This window comes from Polyodon spathula, chromosome 27 (assembly GCF_017654505.1).
Source record: "Polyodon spathula isolate WHYD16114869_AA chromosome 27, ASM1765450v1, whole genome shotgun sequence".
NCBI classification, from domain to species: Eukaryota; Metazoa; Chordata; class Actinopteri; order Acipenseriformes; family Polyodontidae; genus Polyodon; species Polyodon spathula.
Genome location: NC_054560.1, coordinates 5,023,799 through 5,050,052, shown reverse-complemented (window position 1 = coordinate 5,050,052; position 26,254 = coordinate 5,023,799). Strand labels below are relative to the sequence as shown.

The 26,254-nt window shown below is 43.0% G+C and overlaps 3 protein-coding genes across 3 annotated transcripts; 2 read left to right on the top strand and 1 right to left on the bottom strand.

Annotated features, from left to right (window-relative positions):
- The first annotated feature begins 2,225 nt into the window (after nucleotides 1–2,225).
- Nucleotides 2,226–3,469, top strand: LOC121301179 (relaxin-3-like). The gene is made up of 2 exons (XM_041230318.1): nucleotides 2,226–2,415; nucleotides 3,070–3,469. Exons 1-2 carry the CDS (start codon nucleotides 2,226–2,228, stop codon nucleotides 3,354–3,356), a joined length of 477 nt encoding a protein of 158 aa, XP_041086252.1. The 3' UTR covers nucleotides 3,357–3,469.
- Nucleotides 3,470–4,896: 1,427 nt separating this feature from the next.
- LOC121301669 (tyrosine-protein kinase JAK2-like) lies at nucleotides 4,897–19,263 on the bottom strand. The gene is made up of 24 exons (XM_041231254.1): nucleotides 19,121–19,263; nucleotides 17,528–17,739; nucleotides 16,958–17,081; nucleotides 16,180–16,297; nucleotides 15,463–15,608; nucleotides 14,759–15,059; nucleotides 14,112–14,234; nucleotides 13,759–13,916; nucleotides 13,113–13,224; nucleotides 12,719–12,899; nucleotides 12,159–12,283; nucleotides 11,850–11,981; nucleotides 11,627–11,714; nucleotides 10,913–11,040; nucleotides 10,624–10,762; nucleotides 10,217–10,371; nucleotides 9,525–9,675; nucleotides 8,897–9,036; nucleotides 8,290–8,479; nucleotides 8,038–8,162; nucleotides 7,543–7,715; nucleotides 6,615–6,732; nucleotides 5,852–5,965; nucleotides 4,897–5,765 (listed from the first exon to the last, which is right to left on the bottom strand). Exons 2-24 carry the CDS (start codon nucleotides 17,715–17,717, stop codon nucleotides 5,649–5,651), a joined length of 3,348 nt encoding a protein of 1,115 aa, XP_041087188.1. The 5' UTR covers nucleotides 17,718–17,739; nucleotides 19,121–19,263; the 3' UTR covers nucleotides 4,897–5,648.
- Nucleotides 19,264–20,928: 1,665 nt separating this feature from the next.
- On the top strand, nucleotides 20,929–25,154 carry LOC121301178 (sodium/iodide cotransporter-like). The gene is made up of 7 exons (XM_041230317.1): nucleotides 20,929–20,933; nucleotides 21,575–21,704; nucleotides 22,691–22,806; nucleotides 23,146–23,240; nucleotides 24,132–24,202; nucleotides 24,312–24,398; nucleotides 24,960–25,154. The coding sequence occupies exons 1-7, from the start codon at nucleotides 20,929–20,931 to the stop codon at nucleotides 25,152–25,154; spliced, it is 699 nt and encodes a 232-aa protein (XP_041086251.1).
- Nucleotides 25,155–26,254: the final 1,100 nt, after the last annotated feature.

The window sequence follows — 26,254 nt, the reverse complement described above, 5'->3', positions numbered from 1 at the left end:
CTTTACTGTGGATTAAAAACAAAAAAGTGGTCTTAATTTAACTTAATTTTAGTTGTATAAACCACCAACGCTGCATCATTGTTGTTTTAAGTGATGATAAAGCACTTTGTATCTTATTATATATATATATATATATAATATATATATATATATATATATATATATATATATATATATATATATATATATATAATCATTAAAACCGACCTCCACGTCCTTCTAAAGACGTTACATTGCGTTATTTTTTATTTAAATTGTAAAACAAAACAAAACAAAAATAAGTATTGTTCTATATTTTGCTGTTGTCCTTTTCCAATCCGAAAAAGCCTTTAGTACCAAACCCACGCACTGAGGCAGAGCAGCCACGTCGACCCTCTCGTTAGCTTTGGTTGGTACTTTTTGTCTAAGTCGTAGCTTCCCTGTCATATAAAGTTTATTTTATTACATTTAGCATGGATGGAAATAAAGGGATACAAATTTGTTCATTCACAGTTGTTGAAAAACTGACAGTAATTGTGGAAGCTGAACAAACCAGGAATCAAGCTACAGGGTGTAAGTATGATGTTAGTGATTCGTGCGATTGGAGAAAAAAACTAAAATAAACTTTTAAATGCAGCTTCTAGTCGATGTGCTTTTCGGGTCTAAAACAGGAGAGTTCCCAGAGTCAGAAAATGAGCTCATTAATTACATGAAGGAGAAACATGCCTTTTATGACGTTGTACCGACTGAAATGTGCATAGAGAAACTTGAAAAGTCAATGAACATCATGAATGTCAAGGCTAGTAGAGGATGGATGCAAAAGTTTATGGGAAGAAACAGATTTTCTATAAGATGTCGAACGACAATTTGCCAGCGACTGCGGGTGCCTATGAGGAAAAGCTTGTTAATTTTTGCACATCCAGTTGGGTGAAGCTGCGCCTCTCATCAGCGTTGTAGGACCAGCACCTTCACATAACCTGCAGGATGAGGAGGCACAGAGCTATAGCATAGCATTTAGAGGTTTTGTTGTTGTTACATGAAACCATTATAAATACCAAAGTGCTTGAGTATAAAAGCTGCCTTAGTGATGTTAAAACAAAAAGAATTCTAGAAGATATGTTGCAGCAGAGCCTAACATAGAAATGTTCATAATGGCACATGCAACAGTTACGACAGGCTGTGTGTGTGTGTGTGTACGTGACCCTGACCTCCTGTATACTTCAATCCCACTCCGGCAGCCTTGTCAATTAAGAACCATTCCTCAGATAAAATAATGACAGTTTCAGAGCTGGCTGAAATTCCTGAGATAAGCATGAAATCTTATCAACAAAAACCACTCACACCTCAGAAAAATGTGATGTGCCCCATACAAGCAGAAACCAAACCAGATCGTCACTATAGAGACATTCATGGGACTGCTGCACAAAGAGCAGGGATCCTGCCAGCAATTCAGTGTGTCACTGAGGTCTGGTTTAAAGGCATGACATGCAGCCTTCACCTTGACTGAGGATGGCTTGCGACATGCAGCATGGATATCACTGCTGTACAGGAAGCCCTGCAAACCGCTATGCATCAACAACAAAACTCCAAATTGCGAGGCTGTACTGTAGGCAGAGGTCTGACTGTATAATCTAACAGGCTCCTGATCTGTGGCTGTAATTCACTGGGTGTGACAATGAGAGTATGATGAACAAGGAAAGCAATTGTTAACGTGGTCTCTTGGCAATGCCAGAATACACAATGATGGATAAGAGATCCAGAGCCAAGCTTTAACCATCATTTTCCCAGAAACAGGTTTGCGTTGCTCTGCACGCCACAGAGCGTTTTTGTCAAATCCTTAGCAGCGATTGGTTGATTGATCACATGTGATTTATAATCATAGCAGTTCCTTACACACTGCTAAACGTCTGTAAAATATATTTACACACATCTTGTTGTTTCTGGGTTGTTGCTGTAGATCAACTGACTGTCAGAAGCTTATCGGGGGAAATATGTAGCCTTGAAGAAGAATTCTCTAGCAAGCTGTGCTCCTGTAGACCAGAACGTCCTTTCCATTTGCCAAGGGTACTGCTCCCTCAAGAGACACCTTGCCACTGACTTCAGGGTCACAAGTTCTTATCCAGATAGGCAGTTTGGGCTATAAAGATGAGGCAGGCACATTTCCAGACAGCTATCGGTCAGACTCTGTCTCTGTCAAGTGCTCGTGTCTTTTGCTTGCTTGTTCCTCGTTCCTCCTCTGAACCGATATGGCCCGGCTTGTATCTTTAGCATGCCTTGGTCTCCTGCTGGCCCTAGCGGCGTGGGTTTGTGGGGCGCAGGATGGCGGGGTGAAGCTGTGTGGCCGCGAGTTTATCCGTACCGTGGTGATGTCGTGTGGTGGTGCGCGATGGAAGCGCTACTCCCCAGAGCTCGGACAGCCAAGGGTTAATCCTTACAGTAAGTGTCAAATTCGTTTCTTTGAAAGTCAGATATATTCACTTAAAATAAAATAGTTTCTGAATTAAAAGGACTATGCCTTCAAAGGGATGTAAATCACTGGAGTGGTTTTCTATTTAAAATGAAGTGCCTTAGCAGGTAACTCTATTAGTTATTAGAACAAGCTGTTCAGGATTCTTGTGTTTTGATTGTCTTAAGATGAGCAGAGATGTAAATAGAAAGAGTCCAAACATAACAAACCTGACATTTCAATAATTAAAAGCTTTATCATAAACCAGAGTGCCAGTTGTTCCCATCCCATAATAATGGATGTTATTAACTGGGCGTCTGACATAGTGGGACACATTTACAAAGAATAACCAACTGAAAGAAAAATGTAAATAAAAGACACAGGGCCATATTTCCAAAACATTCACTCCAGTCTTTAATGAACTCATGATTTTTTTGGAAAGGATAAAAAAAAAAAAAAACCACATGTTACTATTATCAAACGAAAAACAAACGCCTTGAGAGCGCTTAAGAGAAACTTGGATTACATTACATTATTGTTTGGTGCTACTTATGTAAAAGTAACATTTTTACCCTCAAAAATAATAATAATAAAAAAAAAAATAGATACTGTGCCTCCAATAATCTAGTCTCGTTTGGTTTTAGGGGAGCTTCTTGAGTGGCTGGACAGTGACAAATTCAACAGCCCGGGGCACCTCGAAACAACTGAGGAGCCGCAGGACTGGAGCCTGGATGTTGGGGTCTATGGGACCTCTACAGAGAGGTCCCAGGACTCTCTGTTCTCCCAGAGTCACGTGGAGACAGACAGAGACAGCTCAGAGGGGGAATTCCAGCTCCAGAAGTGGTCTCCCCGATCCAAACGAGATGCAGGCCCAGCAAAGGTGTGCTGCAAGTGGGGCTGCACCAAGACCGAGCTGGCTAAGTTCTGCTGACCCCGGTGATACCGCTGCCAGGATCCACTCAGCCACCTGCAGCTGAAGAATGAGCGACTCTATGGAGCTCTGTTTCCAGCATGCTGGATGTTTCATTTCCTATAGACTGTTCTCCCCCCCCCCAGTAAAATAACTGTGGTTTATTTCAATCATCTATACAGCTATGGCCAGAAGTTTTGCATCACCTAGAATATTAGAATTGAGGCATAATTAAAACAACTATATAAACATAACTTCGATCTTTTATTTATCATCATGCAAAGAAACTACAAAATGATATCGCAAAAGTCTACCAGTAGCCATAATAGTAGTACAATGTTTCATGCTAGATATCGAAATGTCACATTTTTCATTTTTGGTCAGAATATGGAAAACTACGAAGCGATGTGTAATTAATATGCTAATGTAACACAGCGTAAAAGTTTGAAGTTGCTGAATAATTCTCTTCTTCAGGTGGGAGGTCGGAGTTTTTCTATTTGTGTTAGTATTTTAAATTGATGTAATTACTGTTTCATATTATAGTTACATTTTTGCTTGTTTTGTAGAGTGCTTTGGGATGGCTTGCCAGGAAAGGCACTATATAAAAATAAATTCATTGATTGACTGGGGACCCCCTGTGTCTTCTGGTTTTCATTTCAACTGAGTTTTCAATTACTTCACTTAACCCTAAATTAAAATATTCGTGAACCTTTTAATTGTTTTCAGCTTTTAAACAGGTGCAGATTTCAAGTTAACTATGCAATTGTATAAATAATTAAAAAATCGGCACCTTTTTAGGAGCTGAGAACAATTGCACGGCTCAAATTTAGCACATTCAGTTGGAATGAAAACCATGAGATACAGTAGCTCCCCAGGACCAGGACTGGGAAACCCTAATCTCTACTGATCTTAATACCGCCACTGTAAAACATATAAGCATGTTCTTTGACGAACCTTGCTTGTGTTGTATTTATTGATGCTAATAAGAGGAGCAATAAATAAATACTTGTGGAAGACACTAGCGGGGTTTTCTTTAGTTTTCATTATTTCTTTTAACTGAGGGTGCGCTTAGACAAGACAGAGAAACTCAGCTACAGACTACAGTAAACTCCATCAAATGGCAACTGGAATTTACTCTTACAAGCAAACGCCTTTGCTATAAAAGCTCTTAAAGTCACTCTTAAACTGAATTATTTAGTCTACTTCTTCTTTTTGCTCATATTTGCATTTGCTCTGATTTTCTATTGATTTTGTTGTATTGTATAACTGCTCTTATCAGGGATGTGATATTTTGTAAAGTGATATTTTGTAACAACTCTAAGTCACCCTGGATAAGGGCATTTGCTAAAAAATAATAATAGAGAAGTGCTTGCCAGTTGAGGAAGTACAATCAGCCCTCTATCAAAGTCTGCTTTTCACAGTTTTTTTTAACAGGGAGTTGCAGCTTCTATATACAGTATTTCAAAATAGCGGATGTAATTTGCAGAATAAATCACTTACCCTCGTGAGAGGCAACTGCCAAAAAGCTGACCATAGGAAACACACACGGAAGAACATTAACCCCAGTGCACATTGCTGTTTTTATTATTGGTTTTGCTAAGATGATGCATTGCTTGCTAATCAGAAGACACAAAAGGCAAGATGCAAAATGACAAAATAGGTTTACAGCAGAGCCTAACAAAGAAATGTTCATAATGGTACATGCAACACATTTTCTATAAACAAGACCGCGCATATTTACTTGTTTCATTGATATTTTATATAATTGTTTACTTGGTTTCTAATAGTGCAGATTCAATGAGATTTTAACATTTTTAAAGATTTTCAGTTCAAGACAGATTTTTGTAATTGCACACTGCTTGGCGGCCAATAACACTTTATAATAGAGCCTGCAATTGAAATGTGATTACAAATGAACGCCCACATACTATTACATTCAAATAAACCCTAACATTACCATGAATAAGCAACTAATTAATCCAATGGTCACTTGCAACTCATTGTTGCTCATAGATCTCTCAATAGCTAGCAAATGGGGTTTTGGGGTTGGTGGTTTATGAAGCTGGACACAATTTTCGATCTAACAAAGCAAGATTTTTAGTCCTTCTCTTTCCTGTCTGGTTTGTTGATTTTCTTTTCCCCAGATGGTTACATCGTGGCATGGAAATGATTCTTTGTCGTGTTCATGATGCTATCAGATTTAGAGCTGAATCACTTCAACAGACATGCAACCTTCTACTTGGATAGAGGTTGTTTCAGGTCAAAATATTTCTTCGGTTTCACAACAGTCTGCAAAGGCAGGGGCCGTTACATTCATTCTTGGGGGACTTCTCTTTCCTCCCGAAGAGCCTCAATTTGAGCATCCAGTTGGGTGAAGCTGGGCCTCTCATCAGCATTGTAGGACCAGCACCTTCGCATAACGCAGAGCACCTGCAGGGCGAGGTGGCACAGAGCGTTAACGTGGCATTTAGAGGGTTTTGTTGTTTGAAATAAAGCCTGCAGTGTGTTCCTCCTACCTTTGGGGGGCAGTCTGCAGGGACCGGTAGCCTCCACTCGCTCTTCAGGAGGTGGAAAAGGTGCAGCAAGATGGTGGGTCCTTGTTTGTCTCTCCCAATCTGCTGAAGGCATAACTGGGAATAGAAAAACAGTCCAGTGAGGTGAATACCATTGACAAGTTGATCCCAATATCAATGCAAACCTCCATGCCACTGTGGACCTCAATTATTTATATATCCTTTTAGGGTAACGCCTTAAATTAAGTGTCTCTCGTATAACTGTGTATTTACTGTGTATTTCCCTAGTAGTTACTGCATATTACATATTACAAAGATGTTACCACTGTATTTTTCCATGTTTTAACCATGGTTATACTCTGCATTTACCATAGTGTACCCTGCTCTGCCATGTTTATTAGTATGCTTTACCATACCTTGCTGGTCTTCACCATGCTTACCTACCCTTTACCATGCTTTCCCTGTGCTTTATTACACTGTGCTATGCTTTTGCTATGGGAAACTTAAGAGCTGTATCATGAATAATCATTAACCACTGCTCGCTCAGGCATCTCATAACAACACCTCTGCCTGTTCTAACAAAGCTAGATAAGCAGAAATAGCTACAGGAGGTACAGGAAAATGATTACAGGGCATTGTTATTGAGATGAGCAATGTGAATGCAATATCCACAGAATGCACGCTTTTAATTTCTGTATGAACCATGCAAACATGACTTGAGTTTTCATGCATTTTTTTTTTTTTACTGCTGTTCCACTCCTCTTACCTGCGTTGGGCTCCAGACCCGTTCGCAGTAGGAGAAGAGCTCGTGTAGAACCACTCCGAAACTCCACACGTCCGACTTGGGCGAGAACTTGCACTCCTGCAGAGACTCTGGGGCATACCTGCAGCAGCAGACACACTCCAGAGTTAGGCAGCGGAGAGCGAGAGACCGCATTGCTTTGTGTTAAGTAATCAACATGTTTTATTCCTTTAATACCTAACAACTTCATTACTCATATGGGTATCGGCTCCCACCTCTTGTGTCTTGTCAGTGGCAACTACATGTTTCTTTACCTGTTTGTTGACATTGCCAGCTAGTTCTCTATTGATAGCCATGCACGCAGAGTTAAGTGTGAACATGAGGGTTATATCACACACAGCTTCTAGTGAAATTTTGACTTTCTTTTTACTGTGCAGCATCACGCTCTACAGCAGATTTAGAGACGCCTGGACACTGAAATTGACTCCTACATTTCTAACCGTGAAAATCCCGTTTTGCATTTTTCTGTTTCAGTGATGATGTTGTGTTGACCCCAGGTGCCATCGAACGGCTTTCTAAACTCAAAATACAGCTATAAACTCAGTCCATTGCTTTTCAAATGCCATACAAAAGAGAGAGCTGGACTGATGCATATCGGCTGAGGAAATAGGCATGTTTATTTAGCTATTGCTTTTTTGCAAATCCACTTTAACTTTTATCCAAAAAAATGTTGTCCAGCACAAACACAAAACGATGCGCACAGTATATGCAGAGGATAAATGCTAAAAAAAGATGCAGATGAACAAGGATGTTAGATGACACGCCAACAGGTATCAGCCTGTTTGTTTAGTATCTATGCATATGTATGTGTAATATGTTGCTTTCCAAGTGAAAACCCCAAAAATCAGCAGGTCATTTTAGCAGCAGTACACTTGCAGTTGGTCCTACCCACCAGAAGATGGGGCTCTCTCCCGGTTCCTTCACTCGGTAATACTCCTTGTCGACTTGGAGGATCTTGGTGAGCCCGAAATCGGAGATTTTGACGAGTGTGTCGCTCGCGACTAGGATGTTCCTCGCAGCCAGGTCTCTGTGCACATGTCTCATCATCTGCAGGTACTCCATCCCCTAGGAATCACACACCATTCAAAGCACATTACAATAGCAGCATTTCACAACCATATTCAGTTATACACTGTGGCAGAGCAGGGGGAGGAAGAATGTAGTCCTGGGGATAAAATGGGTAACAGGACTACATGCCCCAGAATGCCTCAGAATGCATTCAGAAGGTAGACACATTGTATTCAGTGATAGTTAGCACGAAAGCAACATTTCCTTGTTGCTTCCAAATTGGTGTTGCAGGAGGTCTCAGATCTGACTCACGCGCCATTGTGGGGGAAAGACTGCTGCAGATTTCTATACCTCAAGACTCTTGCCCTGTATCCCCCACCTTGCTGATCTGCGATGCATACAGAAGAAGCCTCTTGCTGTCAATGCGCTCCCGGTTCTTTTCCAGGTATCCCGGCAGGTTTCCATTAGGCAGATATTCCATCACTAGCCTCACGTTCTGTCTGCCTGCAGGGAGAAAACAAGGTAACCTCTATATTGCCACATCTAGATGTATCTCAACAATCTATTAGGAATGAAGGTCCTGGTTCTGCGAGCTGACCTCCACCCCAGCAGAGGGCGCTCCGGGTCTTACCCATGCTGTAACAGACGCCCTTGTACTTGACGATGTAGTCATTGTGGAGGGACTTCATGATTCCGATCTCCTTCTCGAAGTCGGCTAGATGCTCACGCTTGCTTTTCTGCAGCTTCTTGACTGCAACCAGCCCCCCTGTGTTATCAGCTAAGGGGTCGTAGCGGCACAGCTCCACACTGCCAAAGTTCCCCTGCACCCAGACACAAGGACAATAATTGCAGCAATCTACAGTATTGAGGTATGAGCAGGGGGTTCATTTCTAAACACAAGGGTACCAGGAATTAAGGAATCTACTCTAGATTACTTTAGGGACCTTGATTTACCATCTATGCTTCAAGTTCTCTGCTTGTGGATCGGCCTGACTGTTTGAACAACAGGCTGACAAAAACTTAATTTTCTTACTACTAAAATATTTCGTTACAGTACACTTTTGTCATTCAATTCATGGAACTTGTACAAGCCGTGTATATAGAGTTCTTTTTTTTTCATATGGTTCATCATTTGAAAACTGTTTCATTGTCGCCTGTCAGACAAAAAGGTACTGGATCTGGGATCCACTGCGATCCTGCGTAAACGAGCCCCTGGGTTCTGGCAGCAGTGCCTTTACCTTTCCCAGACGGTATATATAACGCAGGTGCCGCTCCTCGTACAGCGTGGGTTCCTGTCGGTCGGTGACGTTCACACACCTCCAGAAGGTGTCCTTCTCGGGGACAGCACTGGGGCGCAGGTCACACAGGAGCTCGTAATCTGAAATTTGGGAAGGGAACTCGCTCTGAATCCACACTGTTAAAGGCATACAGCAAAGCATTGCTTTTTCTACACCTAAACCACCTAATTACTAATGCAGGTTTAGGACAGACTGTAGTCCTGTGAATAAACTAAACTAAACCTGGAAATACACCGTTTCGTTTACAAGGGCATCCTGGGGGGCAGCAGTCACCCACAATCCAGTCACGACTGCCACACTAAACAACACAAACACTCAGTGAATCAAAGAGAAAACACTACCACTTAAATATTACAAACGCAGCCCGTTTCTAAATAAAGTTAGAAGGTGCTGCTGGATTTTGCTCACTTCTCACACTCTCTGGCAGATTGTTCCAATCACACAGGTGCTCTGTACGCCAAATGCCTGCTTCACACTTTTGGAGATCATCCCTAACTCATGCTTGTAATTTGCAGACGCTCCCTTTGGCAGGCAGCATAGTACCCCCTGGTCCCCAGCCCCCTGGTACCTGAGGTGATGAGGCTGTTGAGCTGCCTGATGATCCCTCGGAAGGATGGTCGCAGTCCAGGCTGGTAATCCATGCACTGGGAGATCAGATCAGCCAGTTCAGTCCACTTCAGAGCGGGAAGCTGCTGCTGGTTAATGTAGAACTGCAGCTTCTTCACATGGGAAAGGGGGCAGTTCAGCACACTGGTTAGTAAATACCACAGTCCCACAAGCACTGTCTCTTTAAAAACCCTTAATTAAGGCACACAAGGAATTGAGTGCTTGTTGCTCAAATGGTTTCTTCTTAAAATACATTTGAGAGAGAGGGACGCAAGTATCACGAGGAGGAAACTGACAAATTGGACAACCAGATCCGACTGGTCAGTACGTTTTAAACCCTGTTTCGTGCAACCTCATTGCAAAAATAAGAAAGTTAGCCTCATTTTATTTGTTGGACACATATGCTCCTTGTACCTTAAAGGGTTAATAATGGGTATGTATTAATGTACTAGAAATTGCTATGCTTTTACTAGGCTAAACTTTTTTTTAGATGTATTCTACCAAGGACCACTATCTGTGGCAGCTATGCTTTTACCATAAAGGAGTCAGCTTTTAAAAGACAAGGTGTGTTTAATACAGCAAACACTGGGGAACAGTGACCCCTGGACCATGCTGCTTCATGTTTTCACCTCTGGTCTGGTTCTTTCACGTTACCTGCTGGGGTTCCCAGCCGAGCAGTGGCACCTCGCCTCCGTTGAAGATCTCCCACAGCGTGGTCCCGAAGCTCCACTTGTCCGACTCCAGAGCCAGGCGATCAGGGGCCACCTGCACAAGTTCAGGAGCCACCCATGGGATCCGATCCAGCACCACTGCAACACAGAACGCACAGTCCCTCGTCAACACAGAATGCACAGTCCCTCGTCAACACAGAACGCACAGTCCCTCGTCAACACAGAACGCACAGTCCCTTGTCAATCACAGAATGCACAGTCCCTTGTCAATCACAATTACTTTGCACCATCTCTGCAACAGCTGAACAAAGTCTCACGAACTGTAAACCGTTCATTAAAAACAATCGTTTTGTGAACAGGGCCTATAAGGAAGCATCAGGGTGCTGGTACCTTCTCTGTCCAGGATGGCTGTGCTGATTCCTGGGTCGCTCAGCTTGATGAAGGGGGGGCTGCCAGTGGCCATGTCTCCCTCCCTCGCCAACAGCAGGTTTTTAGCGCAGATATTCCCGTGAGTGATGTTTTTATCCTCCTGAAAAGGAGAAGACAGGTTTATTTCACCTTGTGATAAATGTGGTTTTGTTATTGTGTGTGTGTGTGTTTGTGTGTGTCTGTGAGTGTGTGTGTGTGTCTGAATGCTGGAGTCCCCCCCTCCTGCTTTATGGTCAGTAGGTGTCCTCACCAGGAAGTTGAGTGCACAGGCCAGCTGTTTGGCCACATCCAGTTTCCAGCTGACCGAAATAGAACCCCTTCTTTTCTTCAGAAACAGGTCCAGCGCCCCATGCTTCACAAACTCCTGCACCATGATGTCTGAGGCAACAACAGTCAGAAGCACAGATTAGAACGTGTGTCAGAGGCAAAGGCAAATAATGCAAGTGTATAACCCCCTTCCGTCTCTGTGTGCCATACTGCACCATGTTAATTTTCCTATCTGTGTATCGATTTTAAAACCAAAGGGGGTATATAAAAAAAAAATAGCAAGAAACTACTCAAGTCATTTAAAGGCTTTGCTTTATACTGTTATAATGGTTTATGGTTGAAATATGTCTTTGCGCTCACTTCAGAATAATCAAGTGAAAATAATTCTTATTAAATCAACTAATATCACAATGGTTCCATCAAGCTTCCATCAAGCAGCAATATTTATGTATTTTCAAGAAAGGGTTCATCAAAGTTGTTTTCTTATGCAGGGGTTTAGCTTTATTTCACTGTGATTTTGAACAACAGTGTATTTTTTTGTTATCTTTATTACTCGTTATGGAGTCTCGTTTATGCTTGTTACTCAGCACATTTCAGACACCGCTCCTCCCCATATTGGGAACATATTAAATACCACCACAGAACAGGGAAGACCTGCGGGTGGTGTGGCATTGTTTTTATGAGATGCGTCACTCACTCTTAGAGCCATGAATGCTGATCCCGTACACCAGCAGCAGGTGCTTGTGGGAGACCTGGCTCATCACACTGGCTGCCTCGAAGAACGACTGGAGGGACAAAACAACAGGAATCTTTAAAGCTCCTGGGAAAATGTCTGCTCACCTGCAACTTACACCACATTCTTCACCCCCTGTGGTCTCTTACACAAGCACCCAATAAACCCTTGCATGAGCCTTTCCTACCTCCCAGCAGTTCTTGTGGGTACTCTCCAGGAGTTTGAGAAGGACCTCTGTCACGTGGCTCTTTCCCTCAACGCTGTCCGTCATGGAACCCTTAAAGATCTTGGTGAAGGAGCCCTGTCCCAGGCTATCTCCCTGCCAGGACGCCAAGAGCAGCAATCAGTTTTACCAATCAACATAGAGATACCCACAAACCCCTATGGATCCCATTGCAATTGTTGTTAACTAGAAAATAAAAAAAGCTATTCAGATGTATAAAACAGCAATGCTGTTGTGAAACGCTTCACTGGAAGCAAGGCTTGCGAGACTCACCCATTGCAGATCCTTGTGCTTGATCATGTGGAACTGCATGTGGCTGGCGTGTGGGTGCTGCACCAGGGGTGAGGCCAGTGTCTCCGCAGAGCAGTTACTGCGCACAATCACCAGGTTGGTGAGCTCTGCAATGGGAACAAAGGTTCAAAAAGGTTGATGGAAGGCCGTGCATGGCGGGGTCCACTGAAAATGTACCCGGTACCAAACTTGCAGTAGCTCGAGGCACATCACAGTATAGCACGGATACCATGCAGTGCAGCTTTATTTTTCCAACAGAGTGCACCAGAGAGTTTTTAAGAATTTAAAAGGCTGTATACCGTTGAAATCAAACATTTTGACGTTCAAACATTACAAACCCTTGCTTAAATCATATACCATCTTCAAATAGATGTAAAACAATGTAATCATCAATGCCACAAAGTGTAAACCCAAACATTTATTTTCTACCCAAGCAGTACACTGAGAAAGTTTCTTTTAGCAATGTACCACTGCTTATAGCTATGGATCAAATGCAGAACCAATGCAGTAGATCTGTGTGATGGTGACGAGCCAAGCCTTACCTTTGGGTCTGGGTGGGCAGCAGGGTCCCAGCTCTGTAGAGAACCCTGCTAGGAGCAGCCCGCTGTGCTGGTAATAGGCCAGCAGCTCCCTGAGGCTGCCGAAGTGACGCTGGAGCCCAGAGAGCCAGAAATCTGTCCCCTTCAGCACCAGACAGTCCTTATAATCCATCCCCAGCGGTGTCTGCACAGAACAGGAGGGGAAAAGATCAGTAAAGAAAATCATGGCCAAGACTTGACTTCCCTTCAGCCTGTTTCTCATGAGTTTTAATAATTTTCCTAATGTAATGGGTGTATATTGTGTTTCCCCTTCAATCCTGTATGTAACTTCTAATTGAATAGCTATGTAAGGTGCTAAGTCTCTCTAAGACCAGCAGGGGGCCCTGGTGCTGCTTACCTCCACACAGATGGTGATGAAATACTTGTCGAAGTCTTTGGGACTGTGTCGGAGCAGGTACATGCCACTGCAGGCCCCAGCCCGCTTCAGCTTGTGAACAGCAAATTCGGACCTAGTGGGGAGTTAAGGGGCAAATGTTTAGGGGTGGAACCAACCCAATACAGACTGAGTGTACCGGGGTTCTCCCTGCAGTTAAATCAAACACCATGATGTACACATGGCAGAACAAAGTTCTGCGTGTGAATTGAATTTCAGTAAAGATCAAGACTGAAACATCAAAGCACTGAAAGGCATTTTCACGGTCTTAAAGTGTGTCACGCTGCTTTCACCTGAGCTCAGGAGCTTCTCCTCGGTTCTGATTGCCTGTCATATAAAGAGGCTTCGGATGATCCAGCCTGCATTACATGCACTATGTCTACGGTGGGGAACTACAACTGAGGGGCAGCTCCTGAACTGAAAGTCCCATTAACTCATCCAAACGAAATACAATAAATACATTATTTGAAGGAGAGCACATTCTGAAGCAGCTTATTCTTCGATTGTAAATCCTCACATACCCTCTGAAGTGTTAAGCGTATCTTAATGTTGCCCCACAATATCTCATTCAGCACGCATTCACTCTACAGTTCTATGGGCAGTGGCTCACGTGATTGGTCCGTGACAGGAGCTCTCCAGGTCCTGCAGCAGGCTGGGCGGGGCTACCTCTTCGCAGAAATAGTGGGCGGAGTCAGTGGTGAGCCTGAAGTAGCCGTCAATGAGCGAGACGAAGGACAGAGCCTCTCTCAGAGTCTGAAACTCTGCCTCCTGTAAATGACAGAGAGAGGGTCCTGGAGAGATCTTGAAGGGTGCACAACCTGAATTAATAAAAATCCTGAAGGCACGCTCAGGCAGCCAAAATGACCGATTTCAGAACATCTTATTTTGTGTCGTGCATGGTAGACTGCGAAGTGACAAAAACTGTAAAGACATAAATATATATATATATATACATATACATACCAGTAGCCGGCTGTCCTGGCGGGACACTGTGACGACTCGGCTCCCTAGAGGCACTTTGTCACGGCTTGTCTGCTTGATGCTGATGTCAATAATCTCTGGGAAATCACAGAACGTCTGCCAGTCCTAAAACAGAAACAGAAGCTACAGTAATCCAGCATCTTTAATACCCTAACCTGTTCCCTTACAAAAGCTTCCCATTTTTTGCACGGCATTTTATCAGTTGTATCCTGCTTCCCCATAGTTATACGATATCTAGTTATCCTGGTTTGCCGTGTTTATTAATCTGCTTTTGCATACCTCGCTGTTCTTTACCATGCTTATTACCTATGCTTTACCATGCATTTTCTATGCTTTGTTGCAATTTGCAATGCTTTTAATATGGGGTTGGTTGCTGGTTTACCTCTAAAAAGGTTTTCAAAGCGCAATCTAATTTCTAATTTGTATTTAAACCATGTTTACTGAGTATGTGTGTCTCCATCTACCTGTGGATATAGCAGATGAGAGATAACTGATAAGCAGAAAAAAAAGTCAGACCAGCTTAATATCTGATTTGTTGGAGACCCTGTATATATATATATATATATATATATATCTGTGCTTTGCCATGGAGTATTTTGACATTTAAAGACATGGAACAGCGCCCTCACCTGGCCATCCCCGGTGCTCCACTGTATCCCGCTCTCCCCGGAGACTCGGATGAGCTGGAACGCTGAGTCCTCTCCCTTCTGCGGCCAGGCAGGGTCTCGGACCCGGAACAGCTCTGTGCCAAAGGAGGGCTCCACTGCTGCCAGATCCAGCAGGTACTTCAGCTTCAGACTGTGCCCGTCAGCCTGGCACCGGACCAGTCTACGCAGCACCTGCTTGAGCAGCTTTCTAATGCGGTACCGCGTCAGCCGGTCCAGACTCTGGATCGCTTGCTTGTGCTCCGCTGGCAGGCAGGACTTGTAGCTGCAGCCACCACAGAGAAAAGTCAAGCGTTTTCCGGACGTCTGAGTGTAACCAACTGCCACACAACTTTCATACACTTGAGTCTAATTAACGTGAACTGGTTAGTATTAATATTTTTTTTTTAAATTATCAACTTTGTTGTATTGGCTCTGCAGCTCATTGTATTGAATGGGAAGTCAAGGGCTGGACGCAAACCTTGCGCTTCAAAGATGAATGTCTCACCATTCAACATAAGAGCCAGCTCTCTAGACGTGAGTCAAGTGTATGTCTCATACAAATTAGTACTATAAACTCATCAGCTGCTGGGTAGAAATCCATTACATGTTTGCTAAATGTATGTTCAGGATGACTGCAAAAGCATTAAGGCAGGTTCTTGTGTGTTTTGGGATGAGTGCGTCCCTACCTGACTTTCTTGCAGACGTCCTTTAGTCTCTGGTTGCGCTCCTTGGCGATTCTCAGCAGGTCCAGTATGGCCATCCCCAGACACTCCTCCTGCATCTTGAGGCTGGGCCTGACCCCCGCCTGGCCGAGCACGAAGTCACTGCGAGACTGAAAAGCAGACACGGTGAGCGGGCTCTGTAGGGCCAGCCACTCCGTACAGCCCTGCTCTGCTCCCCACAATCAACACAGTGCCATACTTGAGAAGATGCAGAGAAAACAGTTTGGTTATGGTGCATTTCATCTCTTCAGTCTGGGAGAAAGTTTATAAAGACCACAAATGGTAAAGACCAGATTGCTACTATTTCAAAATGTATCCACCCATAACTTTAGTTTAAAAAATAGAGAGAGGGGAGGCACAGACCAAAGTTAAAAGATAAGGAAAGCAGTATAGATGCAGAAGTTTTTTGTTTTTTTATAGCGATAATAATAAATATACTGAATAGTTTATCAGCATCAGTTGTGCCAGTTAAAAACAGCATGTTTGCCCAAAAATGTATACTGTTCGGAAGCTACTGACACGCTAGCAAGGAACAAGCCTTGATGGACTTTACAATTGTTCTTATATTCCTATGAAATTGAATGTGGGGTCCTCCCGAACCCGAAGCCAGTCAGCAGTCACAGACCAGACCCTGCACACAGGGGGTGATTGGTCAGGGAGATGGTGTGCACTGGGAGGTACCTGAGCAAATAGAAAGTCAATGACACAGTAATCCAGTACAGAGCTGATTCTGCTCTTCGTCAGTCCATAGCGATATGACTTCCTGCTCCCCTGGCTGAACCAGTTCGGAAAGAAAAACCTAAAAGTCATCAAAAACAGAGATTTCATTGAAATCAAATACAGAGCAGTGTTTCTATAATTATTTAGTCTGGTAGTCTGACTGTGTTATATGTCTAGATAAGGACCTCATTCCTCAAGATTTGAATAGCTTTGTATATAACTTCATCCTAAATATAACAATATAAGAATTCAAGCCATTCATCTGTGTTTTAGGAATATAAGAAGAGTAGGCTAGTGTTTTTAACTCTGGTCTTTTTAAAGTAGAGCCATGATTTTTTTTAATGCCTTCGTCAACATTCTCAAAGCAGAAGCTGAAATGTTTGTATGCTTGACCTTGTTTGTGTTTGTCTTTCCTGAGGGCAATATAAAATTCCTATTTTCATTCCCCAATGCCTCGCTTAAAAATTAGGTGAACAATAAATGTGTACACAAGGTTTGATTCTGAGACTCATTCAAAGCTGAGACCTGTGCTGTATATTTAATATTTACTGTAAACGCAGCTGCTCTTCCAACGTACTGCCTGAAAGTTTATAATGAACAAGATCAGTTCTCTTTTCTGTTCATCAGAAAGTAATTAAAGAGAAGGATGTTGAATTATAAGACAAAGATTGTTAAATATAACTTGGAGAGAGAGCACATTGTAGAAGTGGTTCTGCGTTTGTGTCTATGGTTAGGTCACCTGACTCTGTACAGCAGAGTGATGCTTGTGGACTCGCCCACAATGAAGATGTGGCTGGGTGGGAACCAATAGGAGAGGTCTTCGGAAGCCAGGGAGAACAGACTGTGGTACACTGGGAGGATCCCTGAAACACACCAGCCCATCAGCTCAGAACACAGCATTCCCACAGGATATAGGACCCTAAGCATTACCTGAACCATTAGAGGTGTGGGCCATTCCAATTGAACTTACTAACAGGGGGGTTCGGCTTTCAGTGCCCAGTATGCAGATTTCAGTGTCGCTGTTTCCTGTATATATGTTTATTTAAGCATTAATATTGTTTCAATGAGTGATGTTTTGGAGTTTGAATTAGTTTCCCCTCTGACTGTTTTAAAATGGAAGCACCCCTTGTCAGTAATTCTTTAACACATGTCGGATGGTTTTATTGCTTACTGCTATGCTTACCTATCATTTGCCATGCATGCACTGTGCTTCAATATACTTTGATGTGATTCTACTAAGGTCAACTCTTATACAGCCTCTTTCTGATCTCCGGGAGAAGGGATTTCAAAGCCTCTCATCAGCTCTTACCACATTCCTTGGCCGCGGCGATGCAGATGTCCTCCGCTGAGAATTCCCCGGAGGTGAAGTGGATGGCTGACTCTCCGTACACCGAGGGGACCAGGTACAGGTGCACCCAGAGCCCAGGGCTGCCACTGGAGAGCTGGCTGTGTGAGCTCTCCCTCCGAACCAACAGCGTCTCCTCCTCCCATGGAGCCATAGAGTCAGGGCAGCACTACAGGCTGCACAAATACACAGAGGCAATGAAGCAAGCTTTTACTTTTCAAGCTCATACCATGGGTTCTGTTCTGTTTCTCCCCTTTTGAGTACTGCTCTCGAAATCTGCCTTTTCCTAGTTTTGAGCTGCTTGGAGCTGGTCTGGAGAATCCTAAATGCCAGGACTGAAAAGCTCATTCCATTCTGATTCCATGTGATTTTTCAACCCTGCTCGCCCCGTCTCCTCCACATGTTTACACATATAAACAGAGAGAGCGTAGGTGAGGGTGACGGAGTTGAAAGGTCACGTCATCGCTTGAACGAGAAAGGCTGTCAGTCCCGACGCTGTAGTGGGACTCCCATTACTAATAAGCCTTGTTTCACTAAGAAGGTTAATTCAGTGGGAGTTTCCTTGATGAGTGGGGTTTTCAGTCTTACAGCTGAGCTCTTAAAGGAACAGCGTTTCCTGTTCAAAAGAGTCGCCTAAATGAGTCCACTTATTAAAAGATTTTAAAAACTTGAGGTTCGACATCACAAAATAACACGGTTTGCATCTCCCAAGAAAAAAAGAGTGTCCAAATATATATATATATATATATATATATATATATATATATATATATATATGTATAATATATGTACTGCAATATACTATAGAAAACGGCAGTGTTTTTGAAAGATACCCCATCATTTTATTAGGGTGATTTTGTTGTCTTGTGGTGCTGTATAGCTGACGTATACAACAGATGTTAACAGCTTTCAAGGGGGAAGGGAGATTACTTCCCTTCAGCTGAAACCACCTTTGGTGAATGTAAACACCCAAACTGTAACAAGGATGGTTCATACCTCAGATATTATACCGTTTCATTTCTGTTACAAAATACAAAAAACAACCTCCCACAGCCTCAATAACCGCTTTGATCAGCTTCAGTTTGTCAGCCGTTTCAGTCATGCTACTAGCTAGCAGGGCGTTATAAATGACATCCCCAAAGCTCAGTAGGCAAAACTGTAATTAAAACAGCATTATCCAAAAGTAGGTTTTGTTAAACATATATCAGAAGGGTAAAATTTGAGTTAACCTATTTGAGAGAACATCTTTACTCATATCCTAGAAAAGTCTTAAAAGCCTCTGACTCCATTACGTTTCTCCCATTTAATATAACGGTATACATTTTGTAATTTGCAGCTCATTTTGTATGATATTACCATGGGTGGTGAATGGTACCTTTATCGTAGAATATGTGAATACCATGTACCATTGAAAGTGTATTACCATGGCTTGGTTCAACAAGAGGGTGAGAAGCAGATACCTCAGCTCTAGTGCGGTGTTCTCTCTCTCTCTCTCTCTCTCTCTCTCTCTCTCTCTCTCTCTCTCTCTCTCTCTCTCTCTCTCTCTTTCTCACTCACGTGCGCGTGGAAAAGTCTGTCTGCTCTTGTTTGGCGTTGTGTGTCCATCCAAGCTGAATGTTCCTGAACGATGTCTCTCCCTGTCTATCAGTCCCTCTGTCTCTGAGCAGCACAACCCTGCGAGGGAGTAGGCGAGAATAGCAGAAAGGCTTCCTGTTTGAAAGCCACACGGCTTCCTGGCTCTGTGTCATTTACTGCAAAGATAACCGCTTTCCCAGCACCCCCCACTTCACTACTATATCACATTATCACTTATCTTGAGACATGTTCATCATGTTCATCAACTGTTTAGCCATCAAACCATTTTCTGTCGATTGCTCAAAGTAGTCCATCCTTCGAAGATCGAGAGGCAGTCAGCACCCGGTTCAGCTCTTTGCTCTCAAGATTACAGTCCACAACAAGTATAGGTATGTAAGCGAACAGTACATTTTTTAAAGGTCAAAACTGAATGTGGATATGTAACAGACCACTTTAACCCTAGGGAGGACCACAAGCTCTGGAACTCTGGAATGGTCTATAAAAGGGATAAATGGACAAAAGGATGAAAATCTTATCCCTGCTTTTCAATATTTTGGGGTTTCCACTTATCAACACCCTTCTTTACTGGGAGAAATATACCTAAGCTGCCCAGCTTCGTTTGGCCAAGCTGCACCAGGTGACATCTCTAATACAATACGAGATATCCAACATGCATGGTCGTAACCTTTCATGCATGGCAACGGCATATTGGGACAGTTAAAAAAAAAACCTCCTCTCTTCTCGTCTTCATATTGGGACAGAAGGAAGATGCAAAATTCACTTTTCTTCAGGTCTCCAGGTTTGCTGGCCATACAAAAAAAGGCGAGGCTGTTAAAATGAAGAGTGAAGCAAACTGGGTGAAGAGAAAATACATTTCCTTATCTGTATCAGCCTCTCACAAACAAAAGCCTTGGTTTCCTGCCACAACAATGACCTCCCTGCACTGTCAGTGTCGTGTTGTGCTCTCCCCCGCCTCCCTCTCTCTCTCTCTCTCTGTCTCTCTCTCTCTCCCTCTCTCTCTCTCTCTCTCTCTCTCTCTCTCTCTCTCTCTCTCTCTCTCTCTCTCTCTCTCTCTCTCTCTCTCTCTCTCTCTCTCTCTCTCTCTCTATGGACTGTGCGACCATTCTGCTATCCGCTCCCATACTGTGTAAACATTGGCATGTCATGGATATTTTAATGCTCGCTCCTATTACTTTATATTGACTGCCCAATGGAAAGCCAGATTGTTATGTGCTGTTCTGTTAACATGCAAGATGCTTGAAGCACTGTCATGAAATGTCCCATCATAAAATACACAATTGCTGGTCGCTCTGGTTTTCTGGTTGAATCACATGAGTTTTATTTGAATGTATTGGAAACTATTCATTCTGTGATGAATCTTTGATATGAAAATGAAATTTTAACTCATGCATTTTAACCGCAATTTGCTTTTCTTGTTTATTTGTTTGTGACATTTTCCAGTGTAAAATGCAGGATGCACTTTTTGCACAGGTAGAAATGCTTTGCATGTTCCTGCCGTCTTACACCTACACAGATCTTTTGGTTGAGGTGTTATTTGGCTAACCTTGAAATCGACCACTTTACAGGGTTGACTAGGTTGTGATCTTACCTGTATTGTATAATCACATTACTTTTTGTGTGTATTTAGAATATTGCACATTTGATTGCATTTTTTAAGAGTAGAACTGAGTCAGCTGTATTACATCAATATGGTCTTACCATACATGCATAACACCTGGGTGTGGGGCTTTTCTCTCCTCATTTTCCTCATCAGACCCCATGCTTGCAAAATGACGTTTGCTCACTAACAATGTTGGTATCCCTAAATAGATAATCGATACAACTGAGCGATCCGTCCTGTAAGTGCAGTGGTACCACAAATGCTATTCACTTGCTACCAATGTAAAACAACTGGGTAAAACATCTGTTCTTCATTTTACTGCAAAGGTGACAACAAAGATCACATTGAAAGTTAATTTTTTTGCCTTTGTGTTCAGTAAACCAGAATTTGGGGATCTGTGTTACAAATGCATCGGAAACGATACAAATGAATGAATGCAAAAATGAAAGGAATTTTGAATGAATGCTTTATTGAACTTATTTTATGTGAATCTGACAGATGCAGTGGGATGTGGAAAGAGTGAAGTTAATTGTGGTTCAGTGGAGAGTTTGAAGGTAGAGAGAGGAGAGGAACATTCTTTACAAAAACACAATCTCCTGCTGTCTGCTTAACACAATCTTCCGTTATATTTCTGATGGTGAGGGGATGGGGAGACTAGGTTTCAGGCCACTGCACGGCACACCAGGGGGAAACTTGGGGGTTTGATACAGCAACCTCAAGCTAGGTCTCCCGGTGGTCTCCTGGAACCAGGTTTCAAGCCGCTGTTCCTGAAAAAGTAGCTCTGTTCCCTCAGCCTGACTGGCTGCTGTTCCCAGGGCTCTGCTTGTGAACCAGGTCGGGCTGTGTCTCATAGTCAGCAGTGCTGTCACCTGCGGGATTGTCATGTTCGCTCTCTACAGGAAGTGTGATCCTCTGAAGGCGGGGCTAATCTCCGCTGCCGACCAGGTACTGCACGAGGGGCTGCATTCACGATGGCTAGCATGCTTTCGTTCATTTGAAATTCTGTGTAGCCAAACAGTTTGGAAACACATTTATACAAAGCACTGTCAATATGGGGGTGTTGGAATTCAGCTCCTCCCAATTGCTCATTTCACCCTGTTCCCTGGGAAAGGTCATCTATTTGTCAGACACGGAAGCACCTGCCAACTGAGCGCCTACTGTTGGACCTGTTAGATATGCTGTCTTGCCTGTCATGACTGAAAGTGATTTGCAACTGGTTAAGGTGACTTTTATATATTACAGAAGGATTCCCTTTGCATGAAAAATTAAGTGTGTGTTACATGTGGCAGGTTAATTGGCACACATACAGTATATGTATTATTTAATTAAATAAGAAGTACCCTAGAAAAAAAAAAAACTTTTGCATAAATAGTTGCCAAAAATATACAGCGTGATGTCAGAATCTAGCACCTCTAAGCCCATGGCATTCTCCTGCAGTAAATCTCATGCACATTAAAAAGTGATTTACTCTGTAGTCAGTTAGAAAGGTAAAACAGATAGGAGGGCCAGTTGGCACACGTTTCCGTATCCAAATATAATGGGAAAAGGCACTTCAGTGATTAAACCGCTCTTGTCTGGAAGATTACAGAATGTGCACAGTCAGGTTTTAGAATGGGAGGCTACTGTAAATCAAAGCTATTTGGCTCAGCCAGAATAGATTGTGCAGTGCTGCAGCCTGGAGCCCCTTAATCTGAGGGGGGTAAAAACTGCTTTTTTTCCAGAGAGAGTTGGTTTCTCTGCATAAAACCAAGCTTGATATTTAACTAAACCATTCTGGAATGCCGTTAACAAAGCCGTCAGCAAACGAGAACAGCGCAGGATAAAATATTGCTTTTATTCATTAAAATCCAAAAGCTAAATCTTTCAAAGCCTTGTGCTATTCGTATTTAAGTCCCATTCCATTTGCATCTCCCCTCTGTCTCTCTGCCCAGTTCATGCCCTTTCTGGTACTGGATATCTTCGCAGACTACCCTGGTGCTCCAGGACTTTTCCTATCTTGTGCCTACAGTGGGACTCTCAGGTATTGCATCTCTGTTGTGACTCTCTTGTGGTAAGCTTGGTAAATCGCAGTGGGGGTATCACTATAGTTTTTGTACATTTTAAAACCACAGCTACTGCACCTTTAACATGAACGATTAAAAGTATTGTAATGTAGTTTTGAAATCCAATAAAATTAGTAACTATTTTCATTAGTTTGTATATATAAAAAGAAAATGGTTTATACACAGTAACTTGATTTCTGTAAAAAAAACAATCGAGGGAATAGGGTGTATATATTTGCATTTTAAAAAGAGACACATCCGTGTTTAAACTTCTCCAGTATCCTTATTTAAATATGAAAAGGTGGTTTAATGAAAATGACTTTGTGTACCCCATGTGTACACAGACACCTAAAAGGTGAAGGATATATGGAGGATATTCTCAAACCCCGCCTCCTCAGCGTGTCACAGAAGAGACTTGTGCTCATCTACAAAGGGCTGAGTGAGTTCACGTCACAGTATAGGGCAGTGTTTCCCAACCCTGCTCCTGGAGCCACCAGGAACAGGGTGGGGAAACACTGTGTTAGGGTGTCCCACTGCTTTCAACTCCAGTGAGGTCCTGCCCAGCTGACCTGCTGCTTAATTCCCATTTTGCCAGTGATTTTTGGGTGTTTCAAGTTAGATGATAGAGCGAGTCTTTTCGAAATCCATGTCAACAGTAAATGGGCCCCTGCAAATGGCATTAAATTGTGGAACTGAGATAATTGATTAGTTTTTTTTTTTTTTCTTCAAATGCAATCTCTTAATTGAAGGGCCTGGAAGTAAAAGGCACAGTTCGTAACTCACTTTTATCATATTCCACTAGAGAGACCAAAAACATTTGAAATGCACTCAAGTCAAGCATGAAGAATGCTTTGTCGTTATTGTGTTGCTTTATGTGGTTATTTCGTTCCTTGCAGAGCTGTTTGCTTTATTAAAGACTCTTCTGATGCGAACAGGCGGCTGGGTTGACGTCACTACAAATATGAAGTTGCGTTTTAATCTGTGCTAGTTCTCTGCTCTTGGGCACTCAAGTCGTTTAGATGATGGAGCAGCTGGTTATCAGGCAGGCACTGGACCCTAACCACTGTACGAAAGAGCCAGGCTCGCTTGCGAAAGATGTTACACACCGGGCATAGCTCACATTCGCAAGCATTACCTCATTTACACAGCAGGGGTCAGCCTTACATGGATTCCTGTTACCGGGTACCAGAACCGAAATAGACCTCTACAGAACTCTACAGCTGTGGCCAAAAGGGTTGCATCTCCCTGTAGCTGTATACTGGATAACACTGAAGTGGAGACATGAACAGAAAGCAGGTTGCAATGGCTGTGTGTCTCTTTTGTGTTTCAGCCCTGTTCTATGGCATAGCCTGCATCACAGTCGCTGCGCTTACTTCCCTGGTGGGCGGGGGGGTGCTGCAGGTAACCAATCACTGCCTTTCCCCCGGTAGCATTATAGTGAGCGTGCTGTTGGTCAGCATCTCTAATGCTCGCTCTCGCTCTCTCTCTCTCTGTCTCTGTCTCTCTCCAGGGATCGTTCACAGTGATGGGGATAATCGGGGGATCCCTGCTCGGTGCATTCATCCTTGGCATGTTCATCCCGGCCTCCAACACCCTTGTGAGTGCCCCCCAAATTCCAGAACATGATAACGAACGAGAGCTTGTTTTTAGATCAGTCCTGCCTCATTCAGGATTCTGGGAATATAGGTTTAATACCTGAGCATTTGCAGGGTCGATATTTTGTTTATTTAAACAACTGATCTCCGCCGTTAGAGGAGATTCAATTAAAATGAGTCCCAGTGCTGTAAAAATCAATAAAGCGCCTGGAAGTCTCTTACTGCTTAGTACTTTTAGTCCAGAAAAGCAATGCTGTAATGATTGCTGGTCCAAGCGCTTTGGCCACAGACACAGTGTGTTTTGTCATAAGGTTGAAGGCATGATCATTTCTCTTTTGACATTTCACCAATCTGCTTGTCCTAAAATGTAATATATATGAACATTAAAAAACAGAGTGCTCTAATGGCGCAAAAGATTGCTAGCAGAGTAGTAGATTCTAATGACTTTAGTTTCCCTCCCGACATATAGGTATTGCACAATTCCACATTGCCAGCTTAGAGATGCAGTTACTACAGCAGTTGCACTGTGTGTCAAACAACAAATACAATTCCTGTCTCCTCAGGGTGTGTTCGCCACTATAGTAGTTGGGTTCGGTATTTCATTTTGGGTCGGGATTGGGGCGAGTCTGTACCCTCCTGACCCAAAGGTTTTGGGGGTGCTGCCCAGCTCAGCTGACCACTGCCCCCTGCTGTTGACGGGCAACACCACATTCAACGGCAGCCTGGTTGCGGAGACCTCACTGGCAGGAGAGAGGTGAGGGCAAACAATCAGAGACCAGAATAGGTCACTGTGCTCTAAGGAATGCCCGTACTAAGTTCCCTGGCAATTGGATAAGTAGTTCTGGAAACAAAAAGTGGGACAAATATAGATGCACATGGCAATTCCATTTATTAAAAATAAATAAAACTAGAAAGCCTGCACTTTGAGTTTCTTTTCATTTTATGTACAGTTTAATGAGAGGAAGTCGTACAATCATTCTGATATAATCTCCTTAAGTGGCAATCATGTTGACATAATTGTCTCTCCAGACCCAGGCATCAACTACAAAATTTCCTCTATCTGCAGAACGTGCACAGATTAACAACGTATAGCTTAAGATATTCTCCTCTAAAGCTGTGTTCCAGGTAACATCCGTGCAAGTATCAGGACACAATGGGAATGCTGTAGAAAAAAAACACCTGAATGTTTGAAGTAACTTTCAGTGTCCTTCACCGCGTACAGGCTGGCGGTAGAGATTACATACAAGAAGCGTCTTCATCCCAGCCGCACGTGTGCCCTTTCTGAGGTTTTGCTTTGAAAAGCCACTCACCCGTGTTATTAAAAATTGCTCTGATGGTATAAACAATGGGAGCTTTTCAGAGCTTCGCTGCACCTGGAGGAGATCTGATACTAATCATGAACAGCAAAAGACCCCAGTCTCTTATAGGCAGGCTGGCAGTGTGCTGGGAGTCGTGTCTAGGCAGAGGGGTGCTGATATCTAAGATTAAGGCTGCAGAGAAGGAAGTCTCTATATTCTGCTGCTCAGATCAACTTTATGATCTTTCTTTTCTTGTGTTGCATCTCTGAGCTATCAGACGCCAAACCCTGCTGTCATTCCCAGCTCACATCTGCCCCGGAACTGTTCTGTTCTCAATTCCTTGGCAGCGGTACAGAGAAAAAGCGGACCGGGAGATACTGGTGACTGTGGCAAAGAAAGATTTGTACTGATCAGACTGATCAAGCACTTTACAATGGCTTCCATTAGTATTATATTGTGTCTAAAGCCTTCTATCGGGTTAAACCCCTTTAGATATACAGCCTCTCATGTACTCCTGCAGGACAGCAGGCATTCAAAGCATCACAAACACAGTATAACCA

Coding starts and splice junctions, on each gene's coding strand:
- LOC121301179 (XM_041230318.1), top strand. CDS start 2,226: ATGGCCCGGCTTGTATCTTTAGCATGCCTTGGTCTCCTGCTGGCCCTA. Junction 2,416..3,069: donor GCCAAGGGTTAATCCTTACA/GTAAGTGTCAAA, acceptor GTTTGGTTTTAG/GGGAGCTTCTTGAGTGGCTG.
- LOC121301669 (XM_041231254.1), bottom strand. CDS start 17,717: ATGGCTCCATGGGAGGAGGAGACGCTGTTGGTTCGGAGGGAGAGCTCA. Junction 12,900..13,112: donor TCATCACCATCTGTGTGGAG/GTAAGCAGCACC, acceptor TGTTCTGTGCAG/ACACCGCTGGGGATGGATTA. Junction 9,037..9,524: donor CAACAGCCTCATCACCTCAG/GTACCAGGGGGC, acceptor CCCAAATTTCAG/ATTACGAGCTCCTGTGTGAC.
- LOC121301178 (XM_041230317.1), top strand. Junction 21,705..22,690: donor TAATCTCCGCTGCCGACCAG/GTACTGCACGAG, acceptor CTCTCTGCCCAG/TTCATGCCCTTTCTGGTACT. Junction 24,399..24,959: donor TCCCGGCCTCCAACACCCTT/GTGAGTGCCCCC, acceptor CTGTCTCCTCAG/GGTGTGTTCGCCACTATAGT.